At 45.2% G+C, this 27,473-nt stretch overlaps 4 protein-coding genes, 2 non-coding genes and 2 pseudogenes across 6 annotated transcripts; 6 read left to right on the top strand and 2 right to left on the bottom strand.

Annotated features, from left to right (window-relative positions):
* Positions 1 to 269: 269 nt before the first annotated feature.
* LOC124685021 lies at positions 270 to 6,133 on the bottom strand. Its single transcript, XM_047219294.1, has 7 exons — positions 5,911 to 6,133; positions 4,976 to 5,328; positions 4,779 to 4,868; positions 4,587 to 4,697; positions 3,726 to 3,839; positions 1,789 to 3,639; positions 270 to 750 (listed from the first exon to the last, which is right to left on the bottom strand). Exons 2-6 carry the CDS (start codon positions 5,293 to 5,295, stop codon positions 1,824 to 1,826), a joined length of 2,451 nt encoding a protein of 816 aa, XP_047075250.1. The 5' UTR covers positions 5,296 to 5,328; positions 5,911 to 6,133; the 3' UTR covers positions 270 to 750; positions 1,789 to 1,823.
* A 4,149-nt stretch (positions 6,134 to 10,282) lies between these two features.
* LOC124668657 (tRNA 2'-phosphotransferase 1-like) lies at positions 10,283 to 16,106 on the top strand. The gene is made up of 7 exons (XM_047205761.1): positions 10,283 to 10,518; positions 10,590 to 10,737; positions 11,003 to 11,092; positions 15,024 to 15,078; positions 15,155 to 15,277; positions 15,538 to 15,594; positions 15,691 to 16,106. The coding sequence occupies exons 1-7, from the start codon at positions 10,283 to 10,285 to the stop codon at positions 15,819 to 15,821; spliced, it is 840 nt and encodes a 279-aa protein (XP_047061717.1). The 3' UTR covers positions 15,822 to 16,106.
* A 1,491-nt stretch (positions 16,107 to 17,597) lies between these two features.
* On the top strand, positions 17,598 to 19,344 carry LOC124668647 (40S ribosomal protein S20-like). The gene is made up of 3 exons (XM_047205752.1): positions 17,598 to 17,736; positions 17,844 to 17,957; positions 18,975 to 19,344. Exons 1-3 carry the CDS (start codon positions 17,613 to 17,615, stop codon positions 19,115 to 19,117), a joined length of 381 nt encoding a protein of 126 aa, XP_047061708.1. The 5' UTR covers positions 17,598 to 17,612; the 3' UTR covers positions 19,118 to 19,344.
* Positions 18,098 to 18,183, top strand: LOC124685483 (annotated as a pseudogene).
* LOC124685488 lies at positions 18,294 to 18,377 on the top strand (annotated as a pseudogene).
* LOC124685480 lies at positions 18,591 to 18,670 on the top strand. The gene has a single exon (XR_006997473.1). It is a non-coding gene; the product is annotated as a small nucleolar RNA SNORD36 (small nucleolar RNA).
* Positions 18,804 to 18,880, top strand: LOC124685481. Its single transcript, XR_006997474.1, has one exon. It is a non-coding gene; the product is annotated as a small nucleolar RNA SNORD36 (small nucleolar RNA).
* Positions 19,345 to 20,097: 753 nt separating the features above from the next.
* Positions 20,098 to 23,845, bottom strand: LOC124685020 (3-phosphoshikimate 1-carboxyvinyltransferase 2-like; the record flags this gene model as incomplete). The annotated part of the gene is given in 8 exon segments (XM_047219293.1): positions 20,098 to 20,527; positions 20,617 to 20,678; positions 20,773 to 20,983; positions 21,168 to 21,285; positions 21,980 to 22,194; positions 22,427 to 22,580; positions 22,678 to 22,922; positions 23,547 to 23,845. Coding segments are annotated over 8 exon segments (1,518 nt in total). The 3' UTR covers positions 20,098 to 20,308.
* Between the last annotated feature and the right edge of the window lie 3,628 nt (positions 23,846 to 27,473).

Genomic DNA, 27,473 nt, shown 5'->3' with positions numbered 1-27,473 from the left:
TGTTCATGATCTCAAATTCTCAATAGTAGATAACTAAAATTGATCGGTTCTGTGCAACAGCGTAGACCCTTGGCCAGAGGCAGAACGCTATATGTTTCTTCCTATCTCACAACATCTCCACAGATTGCGAAATTCTTGTTAACAGATAGATACATCTGATTGACCAAGAAAACTACCACCGTCCGCAGACCGCAGGTGGCACATTCACAAGAAACCACAGCTTGAATGCTCCAGTCCCTATATATGATCCAGATCGACAACTGACGACAAACATAAACAACAATATGCAAGCTGCGGCAATATTACCGTGGCAGTTGGACAAAATAACCATGACTGCTGCTTAAATGTAAGCAAAGCCGGTACACAGATCTAGAGGAGAAAGACCACTCTCACATAGACATACAACGATAATGATAACCATGGGACTAGACATGCATCTTAGCTTTTTAACACTACTTATCACCAACCAACCTACAGATATAAATAAACTGCTAACCACCATCTACTCTGTTTTCAGCTGATACTGTTCAAAGGTACTTAGGCCCTTATCAGCATCTCTAATCCATCTACTCTGATTTCAGCTGACACTTTCCAAAGGTACTTAGCCCCTTGTCAGCATCTCTAACCCATTGCTAAAGAACTTCATATAAACAAAATGATAACGATTTATGTCTCATCGCCTCCCCACTTCCATCCAGACACAGCATGCACCATCATAAGTTCTTCACCGCATCAGACTCCTTAGTGAACCTGCAACGGTAAAAAAATGTTCGGTTAGCCAAGCAGATCGCATAAGCCTGAACTCCTTTCATAAGTATGGTCCTCCGTGCTACTAGTGGAAAGCAGTTAGTTCAGCAATAGGATACCCTGAGAGAAAAAAAATGCACGCAAACGATACAATCTGGAGGTTCACAGGCATTCAAAATTCCAGAAAACCAGATTGATTTTACTGAAGAAAAACAGCTAGTACAATTGATAAATGCTATGCAATGTTTTAGTCCCTCTAATACTCCCTACGACATAGCTTATGAGACTTTGGTCCCTTGACTATTGCCTCGATTTAACTCATATCAAGAACTCCAATAGCATTTAACATGTTCAACCTCTCAACGATCAAAGCTGTTCAAACTGGGCCTACCAAGACTGGCTTTGTGGGCAGTTCTGTGGCGTGACTGATAAATCATAAATTTTGCCACCACATCCCCTATGGAAGAAATAACGCATTCTCTAATCGTCCCAACACTTCACTGCCACACCTCCCCCGTCGATGCAGGCAATGATGCATCCTTCACGATTGCTGTCATCTCCCAGACAGATATGGTCAGTTGGTGCCCAAATCTAGCCCCTCAGTCCACCAATAGCCACAGATCTGGCCAGAGACTACTTATCCTCTACACGAGAGTATCACAATGTTCCCTGCATGAATTTGGGGTTGTTATGGGGCTGAACAGAGAAAAGGAGAGGAGAAGAAGCCATCTAGAATGGCCAGGTGGATAATAACACTTCAAGTTGGGGAATGGGTCCCATTGCTCTTCTTCTAGGAGTTCAGGGTGCAAGTTAAATGGCATTAGAGTCGGGGTGAAAATTAAACTGGGACAATAGTTTAGCCACCAAAAGTAGACTTTCTCCTATCAATCTTTTTAATGGAAGGCAATGGTACCCGACATAGATTTTTTAGTGAATGTTGAGCTCTCTGTACTGTAATCTATTCTGATCATTGGGGATTTCCATACACTAACTAAGATGTCACTGTTCCAGCAAGATTACATGGAAAGAGACAAGATATACCTGCTATACATTCTGCAGATGAGAGTTTCCTTTGCCTACAGAAGAGCTTCACATGTTGCCTTATTGTGGCCTGCTTGCTTGCACCTGCTACAGAGCCGTATAAGAGTCGTTACCTTGTTGGGGTTAAACCTCTTCCTTCTCGGTTTATCTGATGTCCGTGGCTTGGGAGGTGGGATCGTCGCCCCAGCACTAAAATCAAAGGTATCCATGTCAGGAATTGGGAAGATTGTTCCTGAGTATGTCAAATGGTAGCTCTCTATTCTAAAATACTTCGAGCAGTAGTCGTAGAACGACCGTCCAATCCTGTTAAACACAGCAACAGCATGCATACAAGGGAGGCCAGAAAGTTGCCACCTCCGACAGCTGCATTCCCAATTTGCAAGATTAACAACAAAGATACCGTTGCCCCGCACTTCAAACACAGTCTCAGAAGAGCACAGCACTGTCAGCTTTCCAGCCTTCGACAGCTCATCCTGCGCTTTGTAATCCATGGAAGGTGTTAAAGGCCCTTCCCATGACTTGCAGGCTTCACGCCTCGCTTCCATTACCTCCGTTATTTTTATTCGAAGAGAGTCTATCATCAGCACCATTGACCCCTCCTTCTTTGTCGGTATCCAGTTATTAAATGCATCAACAATGTTTGAGGAGAAATGGTCATACCGACAGCCTGTGAAGAAGGCGTCTGACCAATGCTCTGGCTTACTCGCAATGATCCAGTCGGCAGCCTCAGTGGATATATTCCTTATGCTCTCAATTGATGCATTAAATTCATCAATGCTGCATGCTTGGGCTGCACGAGTAAAATCTTCAACCATCGCATCTCTTATTTGTTGCGACCATGGCCCCTTCTTCAGCTCTCCTTTGAATTCCTCCATGATATGATGCAAACAAAAGGCATGGTGGCTATCTTCAAACACATGTGGGACAGCAGCATCCAGACCCTTTTGTCCATTGGACAAGAATGTCATAGAATTGAATGCGTAGTTATGATATTGAAGAGCCATCCTCAGCTGCATCAAGAACCAAACCCAGCTATCATAATTGTCATCTTCAACCGCATTAAATGCCACTGGAAAGATACCATCGTCCGCGTCAACCGCAGCGGCAACTAGCAACTTGTACTCATTTGTCGCTTTGAGTGGAACCTTGTCAAGAAATAGGAGGGGCTTACACCCATTTGCAAAACCATGCAAAGAAGCATGGAATGCAAAAAAAACACGGCGTGTATCCGCCGTTTGAGACAACTCAAGTGAACTCCCTGGGTTGGTCTGGAAAAGCCTATCCCGATACCAGGGCAAATGGCCGAATGTCTCCCTCATGACATGAAACATCTCCTTCTGCGCCACTTCTCTACCTCGCCAAACCTGTGAATAGGTCAGCAGAACTCCATATTCTTCATATATTTCCTTGACAAGGTCCTTCGGCTTGAGCAAAGAGTTCTCACGCAGTTTCTCCTTAATGATGGTAGTCAGCCACTGCCTTGTTGCTCGTCGCTGACCCTCTCCACCTTCTCCTCCACACGTGTGCTCATCAGTCATTTTCTTGATGACAAACTTTTTGTTGCGGGATGACTCAGATGCATGCAATCGCCAGGTACAGCCATCCCCAACACACTTTACAGTGACACGGGTGGTTTCATTCTTGATGAATCTGTACACAAATCCTTTCCCAATGGCGTATTTGCACAACTGAGCTCGAAAATCCTTCACATTGTCAAATTCTTGACCAACACCTTTAATAATGCCATCCCAGAACACAGTAGGATTACTGGTAAGCTCCTGTGGAGGATCAATTATGATCTCAGAACCATCATATGGATTGATTGCATCATCAAAAATCTCAGTTGGTTCCCTGCAAAAGCCATGTAGGCATCTGTGAAACTTATAATTATACGAACTTTGCAAAGTACAAATGACATAACTTGAGTAGGTAACTACCTTTGCATGTCAACGAGAGCAAGCTTATCCTGATTCAAGACATCTGGAGCAGAGGAAACAGCTTCAGCTGTGGTAGCAAAGGCATCATCACGCCCAAATTCTACTTGAAAATCCCTGGTCTCACCAAGAACGGAAGTAAAAAAGCTAAATTAGCAGCAAGTACAAAATACAAAGACTGAAAACAGAACAGGCAAAAAAAAACAGATCCGGCAACGGATGCAACTAGGACATGAAACCATTCAAATAACATTGTCAGCTACAGAGAGTGGCATATGGAAAACTAGGTAAGAGAAATAACTACAAGGTGGCTTAGTAGGTACGCATTAGCAGTTCCCATAATTTACAGAAAGGGGCATTAACAAAGTTGTGAAGATGCCTGTAAGTAACAAGGGGTGGTACCGAAGTAATGAAGATGCACATAAGATTATATGGTAATAATATTACGTGTGCATGGCTTAACTAATTATCAGAGATATAATCTGTTTTAAACACAAATGATGCTGTATAAACCATGCTACTGGCGAGATATATATTCTAGAAATTTCAGCAAATATAAATAAAATGCATGGCCCGTTAGTGGCAAAACTACAAACACCAGCCAATGAGGTAGGCAGACGATTTGATATGCCAATTACAGCTTCAAACAAACTACATCTCTTGAAGTAGGCATATATTTAACTGACTGCAGATTATGCCACTTACAAAAAAAAAAGGGACTCTAAATTTTCTGCTTTATCTTTTGAAGGGCACAATAGATCATAACCAAGGTACATCTCATAATAGTTAGTAAGTACAACGTAGTAACCAATGGCCCAGCAGAAATGCAAAGATGTGGTAACCATGTTAAGATTAGTTTTGTACTCGTTGTAATCATTTAATGCAACCACCGGTCCTGCTTGATTGACATCATGGGTATTAGCTTGAATTGCAGCACCGGTAGCATTAGGGGTCTTCTTGTTACTCTTGGACGCCCTGGAGAGAGACAGAGAACACTGAGTGTAATGTTGAAGAGTTATAACATCGGAGAAAGACAACCTGCATAGTGCCACCTACTTGTTCTTGGAAGTTGGCCTTTTCCTTTTGTCACCGTGTGCATTAGATCCAGCTTTAACAGTGGATGCTCCAGTGTACGCTATGATACTCCTAATTACCCAGTATATAAAAAAGTTCATCACATCAGGACATGCTTGATATTAGCTCTTGTAAATTAACTATAAAAAGGTTAGACAGGAAGATAGAACAGGACATACCTGTTCTCCACTCTACTAATCACAAAAACATCTACTTGTGCAGCACTAGCAGTAAAATCAACCATCCGTTGCAAATCTCTATCACATGAGACTGTGATGAGCGTTCTGTTATTGTTCGGAAGGAAGTATTTGAACGACATATCAGTGACATCCACATGGAACACCTTAGACACCTCATCCTTGAAGCTGTCCAGTGACATCTCCCGAGAGACGTCAACAGCGTGCGCTTCTCCTCCTTTGTAGATCAAATTCCCATTGGGACCAGAAGTGAACTCCCCACCGTGTTGGCAAATGGCCACTACAATACCACCCTCTGCCATGCTCTGTAAGCTGTTCCGTGATGAGTCAAGACACTGCATTTAGAAGAAGAAAACATTACATTCTAGCAATGGAAAATATATTTCACAAAGTTCCTTCCTCCTTCAAATATTCAACTATGCAGATGCAATTCATTTTCGTTTAATCGAGAATATATCAAATATTCAACTATGCATATGTAATTCATTTTCATTTAATCGAGAATATATACAGGTTAAGTTGAAGATGAAATTTCACACAATTCATCAACTGTATGATAAAATAGATAAAGAATTAAACACAAGAAACGGACGGAACCAGTTACTTCTGACAGTTCTTCCTATAATTTGCTATACAAGTGGATTTAAATCTATTTAAGCTTGGGCATAAGACGGCATGGTGTTCTTGTTCACCCGTACACATACATGCATAAATAGTCAGACAATTTCATTACATGATGTTCTTGCTAGCAGGACAATTTCAAACAGATTTTTTTTTGCTGCTTTTGCTAGCAGAAGAATTTCAAGCAGAAAAATGGATATGCTAAGAAGGATGGCGATCTGCATTTGCCTCCAGGTGTTGTATCCATTCATACATCCACGCCAACAGGGAGATACAAGCACGCCGAAACAATTTACCTTCGGAGCAGAGGGGCGTCAGTGGGACTTGAACAGCGACCTCCTGGGTAGCTCGCGGCGACTTAATGCGCAGCTACCAGAAGGGGGAACTTGACGGCGAGCTGGAGGCGGGGGGACTTCCAGGCAAACTGGACGGCGGCAGGACGTCGATCTTGTTCGGAGAGGGGGACCTCGGCGTCGAGATGGACGGCGCCCCCGTCCGACAAGGCGGGCTGGGTGCCAGACGGGACCAGCGGCGCGGGTCTCCTGGAGGCGCAGGGCTCGTAGGATGAGTGGCGAGGCGGCCGGTGTCGCTGGGGGCGAGGCGGCGCTTAGAGCGCGGCGGCCGGAGGGAGTGGACGGCGGTGCGGCGCAAACCCTAGGCCGCTCCGTCGCGGATTGGGGAGAGGATAGAAAAACGAAGGGAGGAAACTGCGAATGTACGACTCATTGGCAAAAGATCCTGTAATTTTGTTCTAATACAGGGGCATTTTGTAAAGGAAAATAATAAAACTTATTCCCAACATAGTGGGGAATTTTATTTTTTTCCCCTCTTTGCTTGACTAGTAGCTATGCACGCGCACGCGCGTATCAATTATCAATTCTACATTGTAAATGAAAAATCAAGTTTATAATCTTTCTAAAAATAAAATAATTTGTCCAAGAGTTTTCTTAAAATACTGTAATTTCGTATGACTTTCATCCAACATGATATACCTCTGAACTTCTATTTTTTAGCTGTCATCCATTAAATGAGCAGGCAAACCTCACCCATTTTGCTACACCACAGTATATCGAGTTTTCTCTCCCTGTTGGAAAAACTCTCTGAGTTCTTCAATTCCTGTCCATCGCAACAAGCTTCAGCAGCCCCGGAGCTCTTGCTGGTGGCGGCACAACTCATGATTTGGGAGTGTCCGGTCCTAATCAAATTTCTGGAAAATAGAATGCAAAAGCCAAAATTTACTTTGTAAACCACACAATAATGCGTAACAAAAAAATGAAATCAAGATGAATATTGAAGCTTGGAAATCACAAACTACATAACAAGACCCCAAACCAGCAAATAACAAATAGAAAAGAATTATACGGAAGTTCCAAGAACCTGAGTTGCTCAAGAATGCACTCTGTGGAATTGGATCTTAGCCAAGGACGTCCCAAAACATGCTCTTGCCTGTAAGAAAAAATGAACTAAAGAAACAACTCGATATCTACTAACTTGAAACAAATGTACATAGGAGGCTCTCGCTAGAGATATTAAACAGAAAATTTGTTGTGCTTTATTCCATTCTAGATTGCGAAAACTCTAGCATCAACATTCAATACATGGACAAGTTACACAAGCAATCTGGCGCTTGTATTGATGGAACAAACAATATATAAGATCGGTGACTGTATATTTTCATAACACTTATAGATTGATCGGGCACAGTTTACCGTAACCAACATTGCTCAAGGCTCTCTTTTGAGTCATCTTTATCGCACACAATCAGTGTGTCTTCATTGGTCTCTAGCTTTGTCTGACATCGCAAATTCCGTTCTAGCTTCCAATATCTGCACCAAGCAACCATTATAAGTAGTAGAGATAAAGTCGAATTGCTTGTCGGCGTTGAATCCGGGCGTGCCCCATTAGGCATGGATGAAAATTCGGATACGTTTTCACACGTTTCACTATTATAAGTATGCACACAACATTTGCACCAGTTTTTGTGCAGTTAGTTCCACGACTGTTCACACACAAAGAAGCACCCAGAATTCTATACCTCAAAAGCCATGACAGATGTATAACTTCAAAAATTTGTGTCTTCCTTTTGGTCGTCAGTCAACAGGTTGCTGTCACATTGAAGCAGTCCTTTTAACCGGTAGTATGAAGCATTTTTAGCATTCCAAATCGTAAAAATCAGAAGTACTCTAAGCCAGAAGAAAATTCGTCCAGGTTTGTTTACCGGCAGTATGAAGCCGTGATGGAAAGCAGAACGGATGCAGTTGCCGTAACAATGAACTCCTGAAAGAAACATACAACAATAACGACATCAAAACCTTTTTTCTATGGATATGGAACCCTAAAACAAACATACCCACAAATATTTAGTCCAACGTTAGTAAGATGCAAGCAAAGACATAAAGTGCGTTCGACTTGAAATACAAAATATAGGCAGACGGTACATGCATCCGACATGGAACATTTGCATTTATGGGACATATACGCTTACGGCGCCTCTACTGCTATATGCATCTGAGTATTGTCCATCAATGGACCATGAACATATGAACTCGCGGAGCAAGGAATATACCTATCCAAATCAGCTAATAGAATAATAGAGTAATGAAAATATGAAATCATCCAATAGTCAAGTGCTGGTGAAGTTGCACACTTTGTATCTATCCACATGCCATGTTTGACGATTAATGATTTATCCAATCCATCTGAAAGCGGAAACTCCAAATATTGACTTCAGATGATAAAGACATGTATGCGCGCTTGGTTCAAATCAGTATCCTGAAACGTGATTAACCTTTAGTGAATTACTCCCTCCGATTAGCAATTGAACTCCTTCATCATCTATACCTGAAACGCGATTACCTGTAGGGTCTCTGCATCATCGTCGAGTACCTTGAAGGAAGTGATGATGATGATGCAGAAAAATCGCGGCACTGATTCCGGACGTGCCCCATTAGTGGCGGTGAGGGTCCTTGTCGGCGCCAGATCGAGACGAAAGTAGCAGTTCCGCAGCGGCGAGGATACGCGGTTGTCCACCTCCGGTAGCGGCAGATTGGTGGAGGACTCAGACCTGGACCGCGTGGGAGGCAGCAGGCCTCCGCCTCGTATAGCGGAGGCGATCGAGGAAGGACGGCGGGCGAGCGCCTCTGCTTCCGGTTGGTGCAGGGAGCACAGCAGGCCTAGGAACGCCGGTGCGGGGAGGTCCGGAAGAGGAGGTGGGGAGCGCAGTGCTTCGTTGCGCGGGGGCCGAGGAGTAGGGCACCAGGCGCTCGATCTCAATTCTCAATCTGAACTCAATTCTCAATCCGTTGGAGGAACCAAGGAAGGTATGCGATACTCGTGCATTCATGGCCATATTTTCCGGGATGCAGCGTTGTAAGCGGACAACGGTTGAGGAAGGTGGGGAGAATGGAGCATCGGTGTCCCTTAGATCAATTCATGTCGACGGTTGAGATTTTATTTTCCTACGCAACTTCGTGCCTTTATAAGTAGTAGAGATAAGTCTAGGATTTGCCCTCTATTAGTTTACACTTGATTTTTGGCCCCATTTTACCAGTTTTGCAATTTGCGACTTGAAATGTCTCAATTTACTTGATCAAACGCATGCGACCTGCAAAAGGAAATTTTACAACGAGAGCTTCTCCCACGGCATTGGCCCCGCGCCACACATCTCCATCACCTCCAGCGCCCATCTCCACCACCCGTTCCTCTCCTCCGACGCCTCTCTCTCCGCTCCCCTCTGCCTCCTCCGACCCGTGTCGAGTGCCCAACACGAGTAGCGCCGCCCGTGTTCAGTGGTGCGATGTTTCTCCCTGAAGAGGATGCTTCTACTACTCGTCAGCTCCTCCGCCTACTCCCCTCCCCCGGTCTCACTCATTGCTCCTCCTACCCAACCTGTACCCCATTCTATCGCCCGCGTATGATGTTTCGTCGTGTCGCGTGGAGTAGCGGTGGCCGGTGCAGGTTGCCGGTGCTGTCAAAACATATTGCCACCATCCCTAGTTGTCGTCGGCGCGCCACGCTGCTCCCCCAGTCTCCCTTTCGACCTCAGCTGACAAGGAGCAGCCCGACTACGTCCGGACATTGGCGGTGGCGGAGGACCTGAGAAAATACGGGGCATGGTTGCAGCCGAGCCGAGTTATTAATGTTGGTCGAGCTCGTCAGAGTACCTCTCGCCGGAGCACTTGTTGCCTTCAATCGGCAGTGAGGAGGAGCCGAGCAAGACGAGCGGTGCCCGGTGAGAGAAGTTGTTGTTTGCAAGCGCCGCCGTGGCTGAGTAAGTAGAGGAAATAGACAGGTCTACTCGAGGTATTTTTGTTCACGATTTGTAGCTTTATCTTCTAAACAAAACAAAACAATTCAGAATAACTGAAAAGGAAAAGTGGCAAATTGTAGAAGTACCGAGTAAGGGGCAAAAAAATGAGTTCAAAGTAATGGAGAGCAAATCATAGAGCTGCAAGTAAAGAGGGCAAAAGAGACTAAAAAAAGTAAAGAGGGCAAAACACACTAAAAAAAAGTAAAGAGGCAAAAAAAAAGAAATTTCCCCCGACCTAGTCCAGCCGCAGCCGGATCTGGCCCAAACCAGAGGCAGAATCCGCACGTCGTGCATTGTGCTCACTGCTCCGACCGCCTCGCCCCTCCCCCGGTCGCACCAACCGCCCGCGCGGCCCGCCTATGAGAGCGCCCACGGCCGTCTCCCCGCTGCGCGGCCTCCTCCTCCTGCACCTCTCCTCCCTCTCCCCTCGCCCGCCGCCCACCATGAACCCCTCCTCCTCCTCCTCCGCCGGCTATCGCTCCAGCGCCGCCGCCTCCGCCTCCCCGCACCACCCGCGCGGCGGCGGCGGGCGGCGATCCGGCGGCCGTGGCGGCGGAGACGGCGGAGACCGCATCGACGCCCTCGGCCGTCTCCTGTAACACCAACACGCAACCCCAACTCCTCTGCTACACGCGCGAATCGCTACTCACTGTTGCTTCTAAGCAGGACGAGGGTCCTGCGGCACATGGCGTCGGAGCTGCGGCTGGACATGAGGAGCGACGGCTACGTGCGGGTGCGCGACCTGCTCGGCCTCAGCCTGCAGACCTTCGCCAGGGTTCCCCTCAAGGCCCACACGGTGGACGAGATCAGGGAGGTGAAATAGCCATCCCGACCACTTCACGCTTCTTCCTGTTATTCTTGCTCAATCAACAGTAGAGAATTTTGCAATGCACTGGACCCCTGCCCGCGTCTTACATGTTTGGTAGTCTTGCTAGCCTGCATCGTGAAATCGCATTGGAAAACCTCAGAATGCTGCATGTCGCACGAGTCAGAGTTCTCATGGAATTTTACACAAACACTTCGATGTCATGAGTGGGCGTTCAACGTGACGAACTGAATGTCGCCTTTTCATCGTGTAGGCGGTCAGGCGGGATAACAAGCAGAGGTTCAGCCTTTTGGAGGAAGATGGGGAGCTGCTGATTCGAGCAAACCAGGGGCACACGGTGACCGTAAGTTCTCTGCCTGAGCACCGATGTATTTTGTTTTACGAGCACCATACTATACTAAGTATTTATCCTTATTTTTCATAACTGCTGAGAGGATCAGACATGAAAATGAGCAGTAGTACTTTCATGCGTTAAACCTTTTCTAGGCTCTCCACATCAGACATTACATATACTTTAGCTCAAGATGTAAATGCTTCCTGCAGTATCATATTCAGTGGCAATTTTGCTATGGTTGACTAGTAAATTAAGAACAGTATCGCTAGGTCCCTTGTTATGTCTGAACTAGTAAACAGAAGTTGCAATGCATGTCATCATGTGTGTTCGCTACGGCTCGAGCGTGTTTTGTCCGATGTCGCTATTCAGCTGTTGTAATATACTAGTTGAATGCCCGTGCATTTCCAAGGCTGCTGAAGTTTCCTTTTTCTCCCACCACATGTCAGAAAAATGTAAGTGAACTCCACATGTATAAAAAAAGTCGCATGGTATTCTGAAACCATTAATATTCCACTTTGGTTTAAGTACAATCCAATAAAAGATATGAATATGAACATAAACTAAACCGTAACTAATTCCACTTGTGCGTGGCCACGGAGCAACAAGCCCAACCAATCCGCACTACAGATTTCTACCTGTCAATGTTAGTGACCCTGTGTATCCCTTTATATGTAGGTTACTCTATATAGTTTTCACCACAGTAGTTGGGATCTGCTACAATTTGTCTTCTTTTGTGGCACTCTGCTGCAAGCTCCTGAGCTGTCATGAAAATATTCATCCATTCCCTGGGTGTGTATATATACGTGTGCAGCAGTACCTTGGTATGTGCTAACCTGATTCAACATCCAAAGAATTAAGAACTTATGCATAGTGCATCCAGACGACCACACTGCTAAACAAATTGAGTAACAATCAAATGCTTCTTTTGCCGCTATACAGGAAAAAAAACATTGTAACAGAGTCATGCATGGCTCAAAATCCCAACACTCTGAGCCATCATTCAATGATTAAGCCTCTTCACTAACCCAACCATGCAACATCGTGCTAAACCTAGACGTTACTTATAAGATCTTTGCCAAGCATTGCATTTGCAGGCAGAGCTTGTTCCATGTTCTTGTTTTCGCGTAGCTGCCAGTAGAAGACGCATCAGAAGTTATACAACTGTTAATAATGTACCACATGAAACAGGTTGTGTAGATGTACCCCAGACTCTGAGATTGATGGTACAGCATCTTTAACTTCTGATGATTGATGCTATCAATACCAACTGAGGAAACCAAGTGATAAATGTTGATCTGGTCTTGGACTACAGGGCCGTCCATTTATTCTCTCACTTGAAGCACACTGGAAACAAATACATATAACAATTGCAGAAAACGCACACTAGATAAAAATTTCCTCTTGTGACTGGGATATCTATCATTATTCTCTCACTTGAAGCACACTAGATTTCTTGTACCAGGAGCTCTTATCCTCTCTTAGACATGTGACTGGGATTTTCATGGATGGGAGTTGCCCACTGCTTCTTAGCTGATGACTGTGTTTCCTTACGAGTTGCCCACTGCTCCTTCTTCACTGATGACTGTGTTTCCTTAGGAGTTGCCCACTGCTTCTTAGCTGCAAGACCTACAAATAATGATAAAAATTTCAGGAACCTGAAAATGTAGAACATGAAAGAACTCGTGTGTATGCATCAGGCAAAAAGGACCAAAATCCCATTATAGTAAAACCGTAGTTAGCTAAGCTATAAACTAATTGATTCAAAGTTTCAAACCACTTCAAGAAAAAAGAACCGTGCCATGGCACTGAGAAAACAAGATGGCGAATGTTACACACAGTAAATAGCTGCGTCCACTGTGTCACCAAATCGACCAGCTTCGGGTGGAGGGGAAGGCGGCAATCCAGGGTGCGGAAGAATGAGCCGGCGGCTGCTGTTCTGGTCCACAGGCTCTGGGCACCAGACTCGAGGGAGGAGAACGATCGACAATGGAGACGTGCGACAATAGGAGAGTACAGGGAGGGATCGTACTTTTTGTATTAGTTGAGGAGGTAACCACCAGGCCCGTTGATGGCCATGATCGAATTGATCGATCGAACAGGGGCCCCCAATTTCTAGAGGCCCCCAAATTCCTGCAGCCTAGTTCTTGTTTCCTCGGTTGTTTGCTCGTGTGGCCCAAGCCCAGCAGGACACGATCAATTCCCTGAGAAAAAAGCTCGTGTCGATCAGTTGCCAATCGATCCATCTCCGGGTTGTTTCGCTCCACGATCGTTTTCTATTCCGCTCGGACTGGTGTGCGTCATACACTCGCGCCGGCGCTGCTGGTCCTTCCGGCGTGCCCCTTCACCGTTCGAGCCTGCCTGTTGTCCATTGGATTGGATTCATCAGAGTATCATCAGACACAAGGTCCTGTCCCCCGTCCCCCCTGAGGTTCAGTCGTTAAGATCTCAAATCACAACGAATCAAGGTAAGACCACTCATCGCTGCAAGCCTGGTTTCTGCAAGGATGCAACTCGTGGACCTACCTAGTAAAGTAGTCATGTCAAATTTATTTTGTCAATTTATTAATTTATAAAACATGGTAAATTATGAGTAGAATAAAGTGTCTAATTGATGCTGAAAAGAAGAAGAAAAGACGTAGATTAGATGCAAAAGCTCATACTCGAAAGGGTTTCTCAAGATAGATTTGGTGAATGAGTCTCAAATAAATTCTAAATTAAACTCCAGTTGCTAATGTTGATTGATTGAAGATTAATTATAAAGATATGGTTGAAGATATTATTTGAAGAAACCGACAGATGATGCATTTTGGTAGAGCTTGTGGTTCATTTTTTTATTACTTTAGTGCTATATTTATTATTTTAGAATGAGTACTCGATATATTTCTGAGTACTGTATGGGATAGCACATTCTAAAACGAATGATTTCGCTTTACTATTTGCTCGGTTCTGGAAAAAAGGTCCTCATTTTGTAAGTCGCACCGGGGCCCCAAAATCTTGGAGACGGGGCTGGTAACCACCACAACCTCCACGATCGGCAGTTGCCATGGATGAAGCTTTCCGGCGGTTGGCAGTTGACCATGGCGGATGGGAGGCAGCATGCCTGGGCCTGGGACAGGCGGCATGGGGAATGGGGAAGGTGATGCGCGGGGCGGCATGCGGGACGGTGGAGGCGCCGCCAGAGCTGGGCGAGCGAGGCGGTGGAGGTGGCTCGGTGGGAGGTGTGTGTGTGGTTCTGATTGCCTGGGGATCGCAGGAAGGGAGCAGGTTCGGGATAGGGATCGATTATCAGGACTGGTTTTCTTCTCCTCGTTTGTGAGGATGGAAACATCGGTTTTCTTCTGGATTTTTTCACCGTGGGCATTTGATTTGTGCAGTACCAGAGTGGACTTGTTCATGGTGACGGAAATTTTGTTTCCGTTTTTTTCACCGTGAGCGATTTTTATTCGTGCGGGATCGGTAGAGCGACATACCAACTATCACCACCGCTAGTGTTTTAATAGTATAGATTCTTCAGTCGCACTTCAGTTCAACTGCCACGTTAATAATTAAGATGCTTCTGTCTTATCTGATGCCTAGCTTTTGCAAACTCAAGATGCCTTAGCACCAACAAATGGCAATATTCATAGCTTTGTGACCCAGTGCATATGTTTTGAAGAAATAATATCTGATCCCAAGTCAGAAAACGCTTGCATTTGTTGCTTTTACTTGTACACTTCTGTGTTTGAGGTAATGTCCCTACTTTGATTTAAAGACGCATAATTTCAATGCTTTCTCGTTACAAGTTGGAATATCTCTGGGACTAGTTTTTTCTGTTGTCTTAGCATGTGTGGTGTGTCATTGCTGTCTGTTAGTTTCATTTTCTCATCAAGTGAATTGTGTTTAACCAGCTTAGTGGAATTAATTAAGTTTCATTTATAATAATCTTGTAAACCCCTTGCAGACTGTTACTTCAGAGAGCTTGTTGAAACCAATTGTATCAGCTGATGAAGTCTCAGGTATATGATATTAAATTTCGTGTTTGCTTCTTCTCCTGAATGGTACCTTGTTTGTGCTAATTCCTTTTATCCACAGTTTGTGTCCATGGAACTTACAGGAAAAATCTCGATTCAATCTTGCAATCTGGGTTAAAACGTATGGCAAGGTTACACGTTCATTTCTCAAGTGGCTTACCTTCAGATGGTGAAGTGATTAGCGGTATGACTTAAGATTATTAACATACTATAATTGAGTTTGTTCTTCCGGAAACAAGTAGAGAAACTAAAGCTGTTCTCCTAGTAAATCTGTGCTCAAGGTTCTTGAATAATTTGTGCTTCTGCTGCAAATCTATTTTACTTCCGATAATATCTGTTGTTCCATTGTTTGGGTGCATCAACTCGTACTGTTCGCTATTTGTTTGTGCTCTAATGTTTCTTCCAGCACTGCATTCTCATGAACTATCACTTTGTCTTCTTCAGGTATGAGGCGGAGTGCTAATATCTTGATATATTTGGATGTCAAAAAGGCAATGCAAGGTATCAACGCCGCATTTAAATTGCCACCAATAATTTGAGTACCCCATTCATCATCTCACTAGAGGCTAATATTTGATTACTGATTTTGTTTCTCAGATGGGATGAAGCTGTACATTTCAGACAACAAGGTGATTTTGACGGAGGGATTCGATGGCATCATCCCTGTCAAGTACTTTGAGAAGATCGAAACATGGCCAGGGCGTGCGCCAATACCATTCCAAAGATAAGAGATCATACAGTACCGCTGTCTGCAGTTCCTGTGTGTCTTCTTGAGTGCTCAGATGCATACACATTACATGAGTCTCCTTGCCCGAAAGGAGAATTAACTGTGTTGTAATATCTGAAAGAGCCGTGTTACCCATATAACCATGAATATGTGAGGTATCATAGTTTTAATAGCCGTCGTGGATCTTGTACTGTTTGTGCAAACATGTGTGGTATGCTGCCGGCCTGATACGTTGGATCCATCATCATTCTTTCTACACTAATTTGAAATTCCGGATGCTTGTGCACTCTCTTCTTAAAAATTTCTGAAGTAATTAGCAAAATGTAACTAAAATTAGGTATGATGCCTGAACCTGTAAACTCTCGTCCAAGTTTATGTCAGTGTGTATTCTGCACCGAAAGAAAAACTGAGTGTATGCCTTCTTCTTTTTCATACAATGTATGTGATTTTCGTATTTCTCGCTCAAAACTTTTGAGTACATGATACTTACAAGCAAAGTCAATACTTTAGTTTATTTGTCACCATTTCGTACCGGCAATTTATAATTCCAAACATGTCCACTTGTTGTATTTTGTCTGATTTCGAACACAATAGCCCCCTTAAGTTTGTGACTTTATATCCTCTTACAGTTATGTCTTATGATAGTTATGCTTCAACATATTTCTTGGTTGGCTTTGGTTGTTATTTTTTCCCTTTAACATTCAACTTATTTTTTAAAAAAAAATTGAGCGAAATGATCGAAGCTTTATTACTCAGATAAAATGTCTAGGGTTTGTTTGATTCAAATGATTTCCAAAAATAATTTGTAGGATTCTTACCCATAGGATTTTTCCCTATAATATTTTATAAAGGCCATTTGATTCAAAGGATCGAATCCTCCAAAATTCTTATTTATTGCTTCCATATACTATAATAACATAGGATTTTGAGCAAGTGGCTAGATCTTTCTTAAAATTTTCTATGAGTCTATGACAATTATGGCATGTACTCGATCTTTATAGAAATTTCCAACGTATTTTCCTGTGGTGTAACCAAAGGATTTCTACAATCCTCCATTTTTGATTCATGTAGAATTTCACATGTCATCAGATACTATATCTGCGTTTGACAAAGACAATCTGAAAGGCATGGCGGGTGTTGTTATCCGAGATAGCTCGGTGTTTTATGGTTGCAGGCAATACATTGATTGATCACGCTTTTGATGTGTTGACGATTAAGATTATAGCTTTGAAACATGGCCTGGAGTTAGCCCAATCTATTTAATGCAATCATGTCATCATGAACTCAGACCGCATGGAAGTGGTTGTGACTAAAAAATGGAGCGTCAGTCATGGAGTTGCGGCCAGGATATTTGTTGATTGTTACCATCTAGCATGTGATTTTATTAAAATTTAGTTTGAACATGTACCTAGAGAAACCAATGGTGTAGGTCATGAGTTTGAAAAGGTGGCTAGAGGTTCTGCTCAATCTAGTTGGATTCACGATTCCCTAACTTCTATCCTACCTCTCTGCTATTAGGTAATGTAACTTAGATTTCGAATGAAGGTTGTAAAAAAAAAAATTGCCAAACCAAAGTCAGGGTAGCACCGGGCCTGGGCTTATGGGCTGGGCCGGTGCTTCAGCCCAGGGTCCAGCTCGGCCCTCCCTCGCGCCAGTCGCCACCAACCTCTACTTAAGCCCGGCGCCTCATCGTCCCGCAAAACCTAACCCCAGCGCCGCCGCCGCCGTCTGCCTCCCTCCCTCCTCGAGCCGGCCGCCTCCTCTGCCCCTCCTCCCGCCGCCACCAGCAGCCATGGCGACCGAAGCTTACGCGCCGCCGATGAAGGCCGGCAAGGAGGGGTTCCAGGGCACGCAGGACCCGCAGCACCGGATCCGCATCACCCTCTCCTCCAAGAGCGTCAAGAACCTCGAGAAGGGTACCCGCTCCCCGCCATGATCTTTCTTCCCCCCGTTCTCGTTCTCGTAGATCTCTCCGCGTGCGTGACTCTGCTCTGATGCGTTTTTCGTTATTGTTCGTGGACAGTTTGCGCCGATCTGGTGAAGGGGGCCAAGGACAAGCTGCTCAGGGTCAAGGGCCCCGTCAGGATGCCCACCAAGGTGCTCAACATCACCACCAGGAAGTCCCCCTGTGGAGAAGGTGATCTCCTCTCTTTACATCCCCCTCGACTCACTCTGTTAGAATTCCATTTACGTAGTTGCTTTGTGGTGTATATTGTGTCCTGCCGTTCTCAAGATATTTCATAGTTTTTCTTGGCCGTTTAGTGATGGTGATGTGCTGAGCAGATGATGTGAAACATTTAGACCGCTGAGATCTCTCTGGTCTTTGATGTCTCTAAAATCGAGCTTTTTAAAACTGATGCTTAGCATGCCATTGCTGTATTGTTATGCTGTGGATGTTTGTGTATTAGTTCTTTTAGTGTGGAATGATCTCCAGTAAAATGGAGTCTGCATGGGGGATCGTTTATTGTCAGCTGAGCATATGATGTTACAAGGAGATGCTACTGAGATGTTCCATCGTTGAAGTATCTTAGACCGAGCTTTTTAAAACTGATGCTTGGGTTGTTGTAGTAAGTTAGCTGGGGGTTAAAGTGCAGTAAGTACATTCAATGCTACTGGCGATCTGCTGATTTATTTGTGATCCTAAACATGAACACTTCTCAGCATCCCTCGGTTGTTGTTTTACCTACGTATTACCTCCATTTGTGTAACCCAGTCTCTACTATCAAAGTGTTTGCTGCTAGTTTTTTAGACCTTTGTTCTATAACGGGCTGATCAGATGATGCTAAACCAAGTTATTCCTGAGGTTTTCTTTGAGGAATCACAAATCGAGCTTTTTAAAACTGATGATTAGCCTGTGTAATGCTTGTTTGTTGCTATACAGACGATTTCTTCTAGTGGTTCTTCCAGTATTGCTTCTGGCAAGGTCTTGTTGTTCAAATAACACCTGATTTAAAATTATCTACAAGAACCTTGTGGATGGGCTGAGCAGATGATGATAACATATGATTTTGTCTGATACATTTGATGTTTCAAAATCGAGCTTTTTAAAACTGATGCTCAGCCTGTCACAGATCATTCATTACCTACTGCAGCTATGCTGAAGCTTCATCGTCTTCCAAATTGAAAAGGCTAACTCCGTGTTTTGTTAAATCAGGTACCAACACCTGGGATCGGTTTGAGATGCGGGTGCACAAGAGGGTGATTGACCTCGTCAGCTCTCCAGATGTTGTCAAGCAGATCACCTCCATCACTATTGAGCCTGGAGTCGAGGTCGAAGTGACCATCACCGACCAGTAGTTATCCTACCCAGTGCCTTTTATCTGTTTATTACAAAGGTGGAGAGACACCAGAGAATGACATGTCTTTGAATTTCTAGTATGAGACCGGTTTTTGTATGACTAGGTTCTTTGCATCACGATTCTGAGTCCCTATCGTCTGAGTTATCATCATCACCAATTTTCATTGCTCTCTGGTGTATCTGATTGGAAGTTTATATATATGGCTTGCTATTGATATTGTTAGCATTTCGGCAGTATCTCTGCAGTTTTTATCGTCACTCTATTGGTGAAAAAGTGGCTTCTGCTTTGATGCATTACAAATTGTCATTGCTAGCAACGTAAAAAGGTGTGAATAACCTTAACCTAATGTCTTAACGAAAAACTAAACGAGTTTCAGCAGGAATAGAATCCAATTCTTTGGTCGACAATACATATTATATCTGAGCCTGCCACAGATTAAGGCTTGTCATATTATTCTAAGGGCTATCACGGCCTAAATGAATATTTATTTTTCACTTCAAAATGAGTACTCTGATACGTAAGTACGCAATGGCCTGCTCCACGGCCTAAATGAAATTAGGTTTTCAGTATGAAGAGTGTCACAGCGCTGTTAATTTTGTTTGTTTACTCTGAGGGCATGTACACACTTAAAAAGTCAAATCCCGGCCATGCTGTAGCGTCCGTAGTTAGCCCAAGTTACCTCCATTCTTGGCATCGATGCTGAAAAAATAGCTGGGATTTCGTGGATTTATTCCCTAGCGCCTCAAATTAAGCGCCACATTGTACATGCCCTGGTATAGCAAACGTTATTCGTGCAAGCTGCACGGTTTTACCATCGACTGGTGCTTTTGTTTGCTTTGATGATCTTCCTCAAGCAGCTACATACCCACATGGCATCTCCCAAATCCCATGGCTGTCAAGCTAGTTTTCAAACACACACAGTACCAGCAGCGAACATAATATCTCTGGAAATAAAAGACGAGCATCTAGATCACAGTATGGTCTATGGTACTCCTAACTTGCTTCTTATTCAAAACGAACTTAGTATGCATTACAACCCATTTTACCTCAAAAGGCCCACGCCATGCTACAAAACTAGTATTACAGACTCATAAATCATTTCGCAAGAAGACCAAAACAGTAAAAATTTCCTCAGACCATGGACAGGCTACAAAAGTACAAACGCGATACACTGTAGATTTTCATCAAGCTAGTTCTTCACGAAGGTGCTTAGCACGTCAAAGTAGTTGGGGAAGGTCTTGCGGGTGCACCCAGGGTCCCTGATCGTGACAGGCACCTCAGCGCAGGCGGCGAGGGAGAAGGCCATCGCCATCCGGTGGTCATCGTAGGTGTCGATCGCCGTGACGTTCAGCTTCTCTGGTGGTGTGATAATGCAGTAGTCTGGGCCTTCCTCTACCGTTGCTCCCAGCTATAGCACAAGGCACACAACAGGTGAGACTAAGCACTGGGGAGTGCAACAGTGACCTGAAATATAAGAAATGGAGATAGGTGTGCTACCTTTGTTAGTTCAGTCCGGATTGCCACCATTCTCTCGGTTTCCTTAACTCTCCAGGAGGCAACTGCAGAGGAGAATGGACAAGTGTCAGGAACAAATCTTGCGCTGTAGCGGAAGTCATCCAAAAGAAATCAACAGAAACACATAAGAGGGTTCACCATCTCTGATAGCAGTTGGACCATCTGCAAAAAGGGCAACAACGGCAAGAGTCATAGCAACATCAGGCATTTTGTTCATGTTGACATCAACAGCTTTTAGGTGTTTCCTTCCAAAGGGCTGACGTGGTGGGCCAGTAACAGTTACACTAGTGTCGGTCCATGTAACCTTGGCTCCCATCATTTCTAGTACCTCAGCAAATTTCACATCACCCTGCAATATTAAGCATCGTCAGGTAGATAGCCCAAGAAAACCAACTTACTGTACTGTAGTTATATTATAGATTCATAAATGAGTGTCCACTTAAAGCATGTTTGGTTGACAGCAGTATATCTTTGATTATGTTATACTGCAAGTATGCTTAACCAAATGGTAAAAATTGACAGTACAGTTCTACCTGCAAACTGGTGGTGCCGCAACCTTGGACAGTCACAGTTCCTCCAGTGATTGCAGCGCCAGCCAAGAAATAGCTTGCACTTGAGGCATCACCTTCGACATAGGCATTTCCAGGGGACCTGTCAATTGTAAATTCCAGAGCAAGGGAGGGCTTGTTAGGAAGCGATTACTACAACTTTTATGAAGTTTGAACTGACAGTTTTCGATTACATCAGTGAAGTATGCTCAGTAAAACCAGGATCCATATCCGGATGCAACATTTGGCAGCAGATATCCTGATGCGACATTTGGCAGCAGGGCATAACAATAAAAAGGGCTAAAAGAAGCAAAGCAAGAATCGTCTGCAAAAAATGCTTATTGCCACCGATGTCATTAAGCTGCCTATGTTCTCAATTTTCGCCGATTTTTTTAGATGGATGGCACTTCTGATGTGACCAAATTTATTCACAAGAAAATATAACTGTGCAATGTCATTGTAAGTAGCTGAGTTTTGCGTAGGCACTGATTTCCTAGTACAGTTCATAGCTACTAAAAGTTTGGTCCTATCCACATGAATAAAGTTATTTGAGCAGTCAATAGTTTATGCACCAAAAAAATAGCTGTGCAGCCAGTGCATTGTAAGTAGGAGAGTCGATTGCCTAGGCACTGATTTCCTAGTAAAGCTTGACTTCATAGCTACTAACAGTATCGTCATTTCCAGATGAATACAGTTACTTGAGCAGCCAATAGTTCTTTCCAATGTTCAGTTCTCTAATTTATCCAGAAGTCAAATGTGACAAATGTTTAGAATAAGCAGAACAATTCCAAACTTACTTGTACTTCTGTCCTCCTTTAATGTAGAATCTATCCCAGCTATCAGAATGCTCTGCCGTCACGCCAAAACGCTCCATCAATCTCAATGTCATTTCAACGTAAGGAACAGAGATTAGTTTATCAATAATTTCAATCTCAACATCCCCAAGAGCCAAAGGAGCAGCCATCAGCAAGGAACTCAAGTACTGGCTGCTGATGGAACCAGACAGCTTAACCTGTGGAATGCAATTCAATGTTAAGTGCTAGTTTATGATAGACCATGTGATCTAAGACCACAACACAATCAGCATAACTGTTTTACACGAAATAGGGCCTATTGGTTATGGCAATTTTAAAGTTATTGTGTGGCCGAATTGCACTGTACTACTCTCAGTAATCTTGTTTTTTTCCCCAGAGAACTGAAATGTGTGTAGAAAAGCGCATAACATGGAAGTTCATGAGGCTAACCTTGCCACCAGGTAGCCCTCCAATGCCGTTGATACGAACAGGTGGGCAGTCAGTGCCAAGGAAACAATCAACATTCGCACCTAGTTGTTTCAAACCGACAACTAAGTCACCGATAGGTCGCTCCCTCATTCTTGGTACTCCATCAAGAACATAACTGAAGTTCAGAAGAGAGACATAAACCATCAGTCAGTCACAAAGCATAACCACGGAACTCGTACTTATTCCCATACAGACAAAGAAAAGAAACATACGTTGCATTTCCACCAGCAGCTACTACTGCCGCCGTCAATGGCCGCATCGCAGTTCCAGCGTTCCCCAAGAAGAGCTTTACTTCCTCCTTGGCATCCTTTTCAATCGGGAACCTGCCGCCGCAGCCGACGACTACAGCTCTTTTTGCAACTTTGTCTGCTTCCACGGAGAGCCCGAGCGCGTCCAGGGCCTCGAGCATGTAGTGGACATCCTCGCTGTTCAACAGGTTATCCACGACCGTTGTTCCCTGATGAGCAAAAGTTAGCTAGGGATAAACTTGAGATGACAGCGAAGTAAACCAGTTTCAATTTCTGATCTTACTGTACAAAGGTTAGCAGGGCATGCTGCACTATAATATTCCAACTTGTCAGAAACTGAATAAGCCCAGGAGGATCCTAGATGTAGTGTCTTACAGATCGTGAAAACCTTTTGCGATAACAAAAATTGCATGTTGTATACCTTGAATGCAAGTGCATGAATACTAAGTGCCCATTCGGGTAAAAAATAAAATAATGAGTGTCCATGACACCGTTACAGCATAATCCATAAAGATGCCATCAGACTGACATAAGAGGATCACCAGGTTACAGCCTCATATTGATCCAACTAACTACATAATTCTTTTATTTTTTTACAGTAACTATGTAATTCTAATGATTCAATAAACAAATACTATAGGAATTGACTACTAAGCAGACAACCTTTATAACTAAATCCCATGGCTAGATCGTCTTAGTAAGGATACAAAAATCCTAGTATGATCCTGCGAGTGCTCCTGATTCCTAAACCTCCTAAAATCCCATCTCTAGTACACCCAATTCACCCGAAGGGAAGGAGGAGGAGGAGCCTTTCTGACTGCTCGTTTGCTCACCTCGGACAGGGCGGAGAGGAGGAGGATCCGGTTGGAGAGCGACTTGGAGCCTGGCAGCTGCACGGCGCCGGAGATCTCCCGGATGGGCTGCAGCACGACCTCCTCGGCGCCGGCCGGCGCCGCGGGCGCGGCCACGGACGTCGCGAGCACCGCCCCGCCGCGGCCCCGCAGCCGCATCCCGCGAGCCGGGCGCGCCGGCATCCGGAGGCGGCGCGAGAAGGCCGGGGCGGCGGCGGTGCGGTCGCGCGACACCACTGCCGCCGCCGCCGCGTTGGACGGCGCCATGGTCGCCATTGCCGATGCCGAGGTGGTGACTGGGTTGGTGGGAGGGTGGAGAGCGGCGGGATTTCGCGGGTTGGTTGGGTTGGTGGGGGTGAACGGGAAGAGAAGCAGAGGAAGAAATAGGAGGGAGTCAGTCGAGGTAAGTAGCCACCAACCCCGCGCCAAGACGTTGCTCGTGTAGTTGTTGTGGACTGGACTATGCTTGACAGTTTGACGGGCCCTTGCAAACGATGCACATGTGCAGATCTTGATCCGATACCATCAAAGAAAATACAACAGATCAGGGGCAGCTCCTGTAGAATCCAACGTTTGGTAGAATCCAACATGTTCAAAAAAGAATTGATTTTACACATCCATATTTTACATATGGCCTATTCGCCCAAAGACGCCACTAAGCTAAAGTGTAATTGTGAATGGAGTGATGTATCCACGGCAATGTGCATATGCATAGATGATGGACCTGGGTTTTAGGGAAAGAAGCGCGTTGGTTGGTAGATTCGTCGTCTACCAAGCAAGGAGAAGGCACAGTTTAGTTTACCTAGGGTCATTTTCCGTCCTACTTTCTGCTTATATTATTGGTGATGATTACAGTGTTGTTGTGATGGCTATGGTGGTGGAGCCCGAGAGTCACAGAGTATCTTTTATAGGTCCTCATTTCCAGCCCGAAACGGCCCAGGTACACCGTCTTCTTCCTTCCCCAGCTTACGGCGAATCCTATTCTCCGCTTATAGCGGGATGTATCTAGGGCTCCGCTCAGGGAACGATGCTTTTGGGCCGGCCCATTACTACCAAGTTTCTATTAGTGATGATTTTTTCCTCGGTTTTTGGCTGTCATGTGGTTGTTTGTGTGTTGATTTCGGGCTTATTCAGGCTCGGGCCCATACAAGCCTAAACCCCTCTGAGAAAAAGGCCTCAGCCCGCCGAGCATCACACCACCTCGCCACCATGGCCGCCAGACAGCCGCGCTTGCCGGAGTCGGCGATAGGGGCTCCTCCTCTTCCTCTCAGCCGCCTTCTCCGCCGCCGCCCAAGATCCTCCTCGCGAAGCCACCGCTTCCGCCCCCATCGTCCTCCGGCACCAACGAGGAGAGCGGCACCGCGCGCGCCAGGCGACGCAGCCTGGCTCTCTTAGCCTCGTCTCCGACGCGTCGGACGTTCACACCGAAAAATCCGCCCGGTGCGTCCAAACTCTCGGTCTCCCCTTCTTTTAGGTGTGTTGTTTCCAGCTTTATACGGGTTGACTGAAGAACCACACACATATTTATGTTAGGATATTAGTTCTTAGTTACTGATCTATTGATAATCATCTATAATAGTACAAACAAAATCCAAAAAGTAATGAAAATTATAATTAGATCCTTATATAGCTACGGCTATAGACACTCGTACAAGCCGAAGGCGCATCACCGTCCTCGCCCTTTCATCACCAGAGCTAGGGAAAGCTTGTCGTGCTGAGAGTTATCTAACTCCTCTGCGGTTAATCCAAAAGTGTGAATTAGCTTCATACTTCTCGTTTCTCAATGTACTTCCCGAGAGTTACACAGTCTTTTTTGCCCAATGGTCCCTCCTAGCCTTTGTACAGGAGGCTAGATCAGGTACCGTGCCAGGTCGGTTACATGGTAAGGAATAACTATAGGGTTCCCTAATCTTGGGCTTTTCCTTGTTCGACACGCCATGAACATGGGCTTCGAATGCTTGATGTCTACGGGTGCTTCTATTCTTGTAGACAGTGTTGGCCTCCAAGAGCAGAGGTTTGTAGAACAACAGCAAGTTTCCCTTAAGTGGATCACCCAAGGTTTATCGAACTCAGGGAGAAAGAGGTCAAAGATATCCCTCTCATGCAACCCTGCAACCACAAAGCAAGAAGTCTCTTGTGTCCCCAACACACCTAATAGGTGCACTAGTTCGGCGAAGAGATAGTGAAATACAGGTGGTATGAATAAATGCGAGCAGTAACAACGGCACCAGAAAAGTGCTTTGCTGTCCAGGACTGGTGTGTGGTTGATGGTGGTAATATTGCAGGAAGTACAAATGCAGTAAAACAGTAAACAGGCAGCGATAGCAGTATTTAGGAACAAGGCCTAGGGATCATACTTTCACTAGTGGACTGGGGTGGCCCGATCTTCTCAGTAAGCAACGGTGGTGATGATGATCACGGGGTGATGGCAGCGGAGGAACACGACGATGTAGTGGATGATAACTTGTATGACGCAACGAGATCTCTCGATTGGTCCCCGTCGCCAATGCAACGGCTCTCAACCCTGCAAGATATTCGCAACTCCACACACTTGCGCACGTAGCCGCCGACCACGAAGCGGTAAGTTGCAACCGTCTAATTCCCAATGGAACTTTTTAACGATACGGCGACCACCGGGATCTACACAATATCCAAGCAATATGGTGTAGGGAATTCAATAGTTTTGCAGAGCAAACAACTAAGAACTAGGGTTTATCTTAAACGTGGTCTAAAGCAGCTAGGGGGCGTCCTGGGCACTTATATAGGTGTCCGGGACGAGTTCGATCGAAAAGATACAAAAATAACCGACCCGGAATAGATCCGGTCGAGACAGACTCGGACCGGTCCGGTCCGGGATCCGGTCGACCGGGCCGTGGACCGGGCGGTCCGGTTTGTGGTCCGGTCAACCGGGCCGTGGACCGGGCGGTCCGGTCGGTGGTCCGGTCAACCGGTCGGAAACCGGAAACCGCGAAGTTTCCGGTCTCGCCCCGTACGATAAATTCCCTCCGGTTGGTGGCCGGTTTACGACCGGTCGGCCGGGCCGGGGACCGGGCTGGCCGGTCCGAGGGCCGGTCGGACCGGGTTCTGGACCGGCCCGGAACTTCTTCTTCTCCTCTCGCGCATTCCTCCCGCTCCTCCCTCGCGCGTCCATGAGATATCTTCATGTCCGGCTCCATGTCCAGCTTCACGGCCCTCTTGACGTCCGTCTTCATGTCCAGTCTGCTCCTCTCCTAGTGCGATGCATGTCTCCTCTTGATACCCGATGATACATAAGTAATAGGACTTAGGCAAGTATAAAGTTCTCATCAATCAAAGTACCGTTTAGAAACAAATTCACCTGTTGTTTAAGTAGCTTCGCACGAGCTCTTGTAATTGGTCCAATCCGAACTTCATTGGACTTGAGCTTCACGACAGAGTTCATCTTCATTTGTTAATGACGGAGGTAGTAGTGAGGTAGGGATGTCCTCATCATCTCCCCCCCTTCAAAAGGCGTCGACCCCGACGCTCCAAGGTCTTCTCCGTCATATGGTGTCAAATCAGCAACATTGAAAGAATTACTGACACCAAACTCATCAACTGGAAGATCTATCGAGTATGCATTATCATTGATCTTGGCAAGCACTTTGTAAGGACCAGCACCACGAGGCTTCAACTTAGACTTCCGCAGCTTTGGGAACCTATCCTTGCGAAAATGTACCTGCACCATATCACCGAGCTTGAACAACATCTCTTTGCGCTTCTTGTTCATCCTTGCAGCATTGCTCTTGCCTTTCTTCTCGATCAACTCTTTAGTCTTCACATGGATCTTACGCACAAAATCTGCCCTCTTGGATGCCTCCATATTAACTCTCTCATGTATGGGCAAAGGCAACAAGTCAAGTGGAGTAATGGGTTTAAAATCATACACCA

Source organism: Lolium rigidum, chromosome 1 (genome assembly GCF_022539505.1).
Source record: "Lolium rigidum isolate FL_2022 chromosome 1, APGP_CSIRO_Lrig_0.1, whole genome shotgun sequence".
Lineage (NCBI taxonomy): Eukaryota > Viridiplantae > Streptophyta > Magnoliopsida > Poales > Poaceae > Lolium > Lolium rigidum.
The sequence above is the reverse complement of the archived record's forward strand: the minus strand, read 5'-3'. Positions and strand labels throughout refer to the sequence as shown.

Bases quoted from the DNA above. Each gene is read 5' to 3' on its own strand.
- LOC124685021 (XM_047219294.1), bottom strand. From the start codon at position 5,295: ATGGCAGAGGGTGGTATTGTAGTGGCCATTTGCCAACACGGTGGGGAG. The intron at 4,869-4,975 runs GTATGTCCTGTT...CTGGGTAATTAG, and splicing joins ATTAGTAGAGTGGAGAACAG to GAGTATCATAGCGTACACTG. The intron at 4,698-4,778 runs GTAGGTGGCACT...GTCTCTCTCCAG, and splicing joins AGGCCAACTTCCAAGAACAA to GGCGTCCAAGAGTAACAAGA.
- LOC124668647 (XM_047205752.1), top strand. From the start codon at position 17,613: ATGGCGACCGAAGCTTACGCGCCGCCGATGAAGGCCGGCAAGGAGGGG. The intron at 17,737-17,843 runs GTACCCGCTCCC...GTTCGTGGACAG, and splicing joins CGTCAAGAACCTCGAGAAGG to TTTGCGCCGATCTGGTGAAG. The intron at 17,958-18,974 runs GTGATCTCCTCT...TTGTTAAATCAG, and splicing joins GAAGTCCCCCTGTGGAGAAG to GTACCAACACCTGGGATCGG.
- LOC124668657 (XM_047205761.1), top strand. From the start codon at position 10,283: ATGAGAGCGCCCACGGCCGTCTCCCCGCTGCGCGGCCTCCTCCTCCTG. The intron at 10,519-10,589 runs GTAACACCAACA...GCTTCTAAGCAG, and splicing joins GACGCCCTCGGCCGTCTCCT to GACGAGGGTCCTGCGGCACA. The intron at 10,738-11,002 runs GTGAAATAGCCA...TTCATCGTGTAG, and splicing joins CGGTGGACGAGATCAGGGAG to GCGGTCAGGCGGGATAACAA.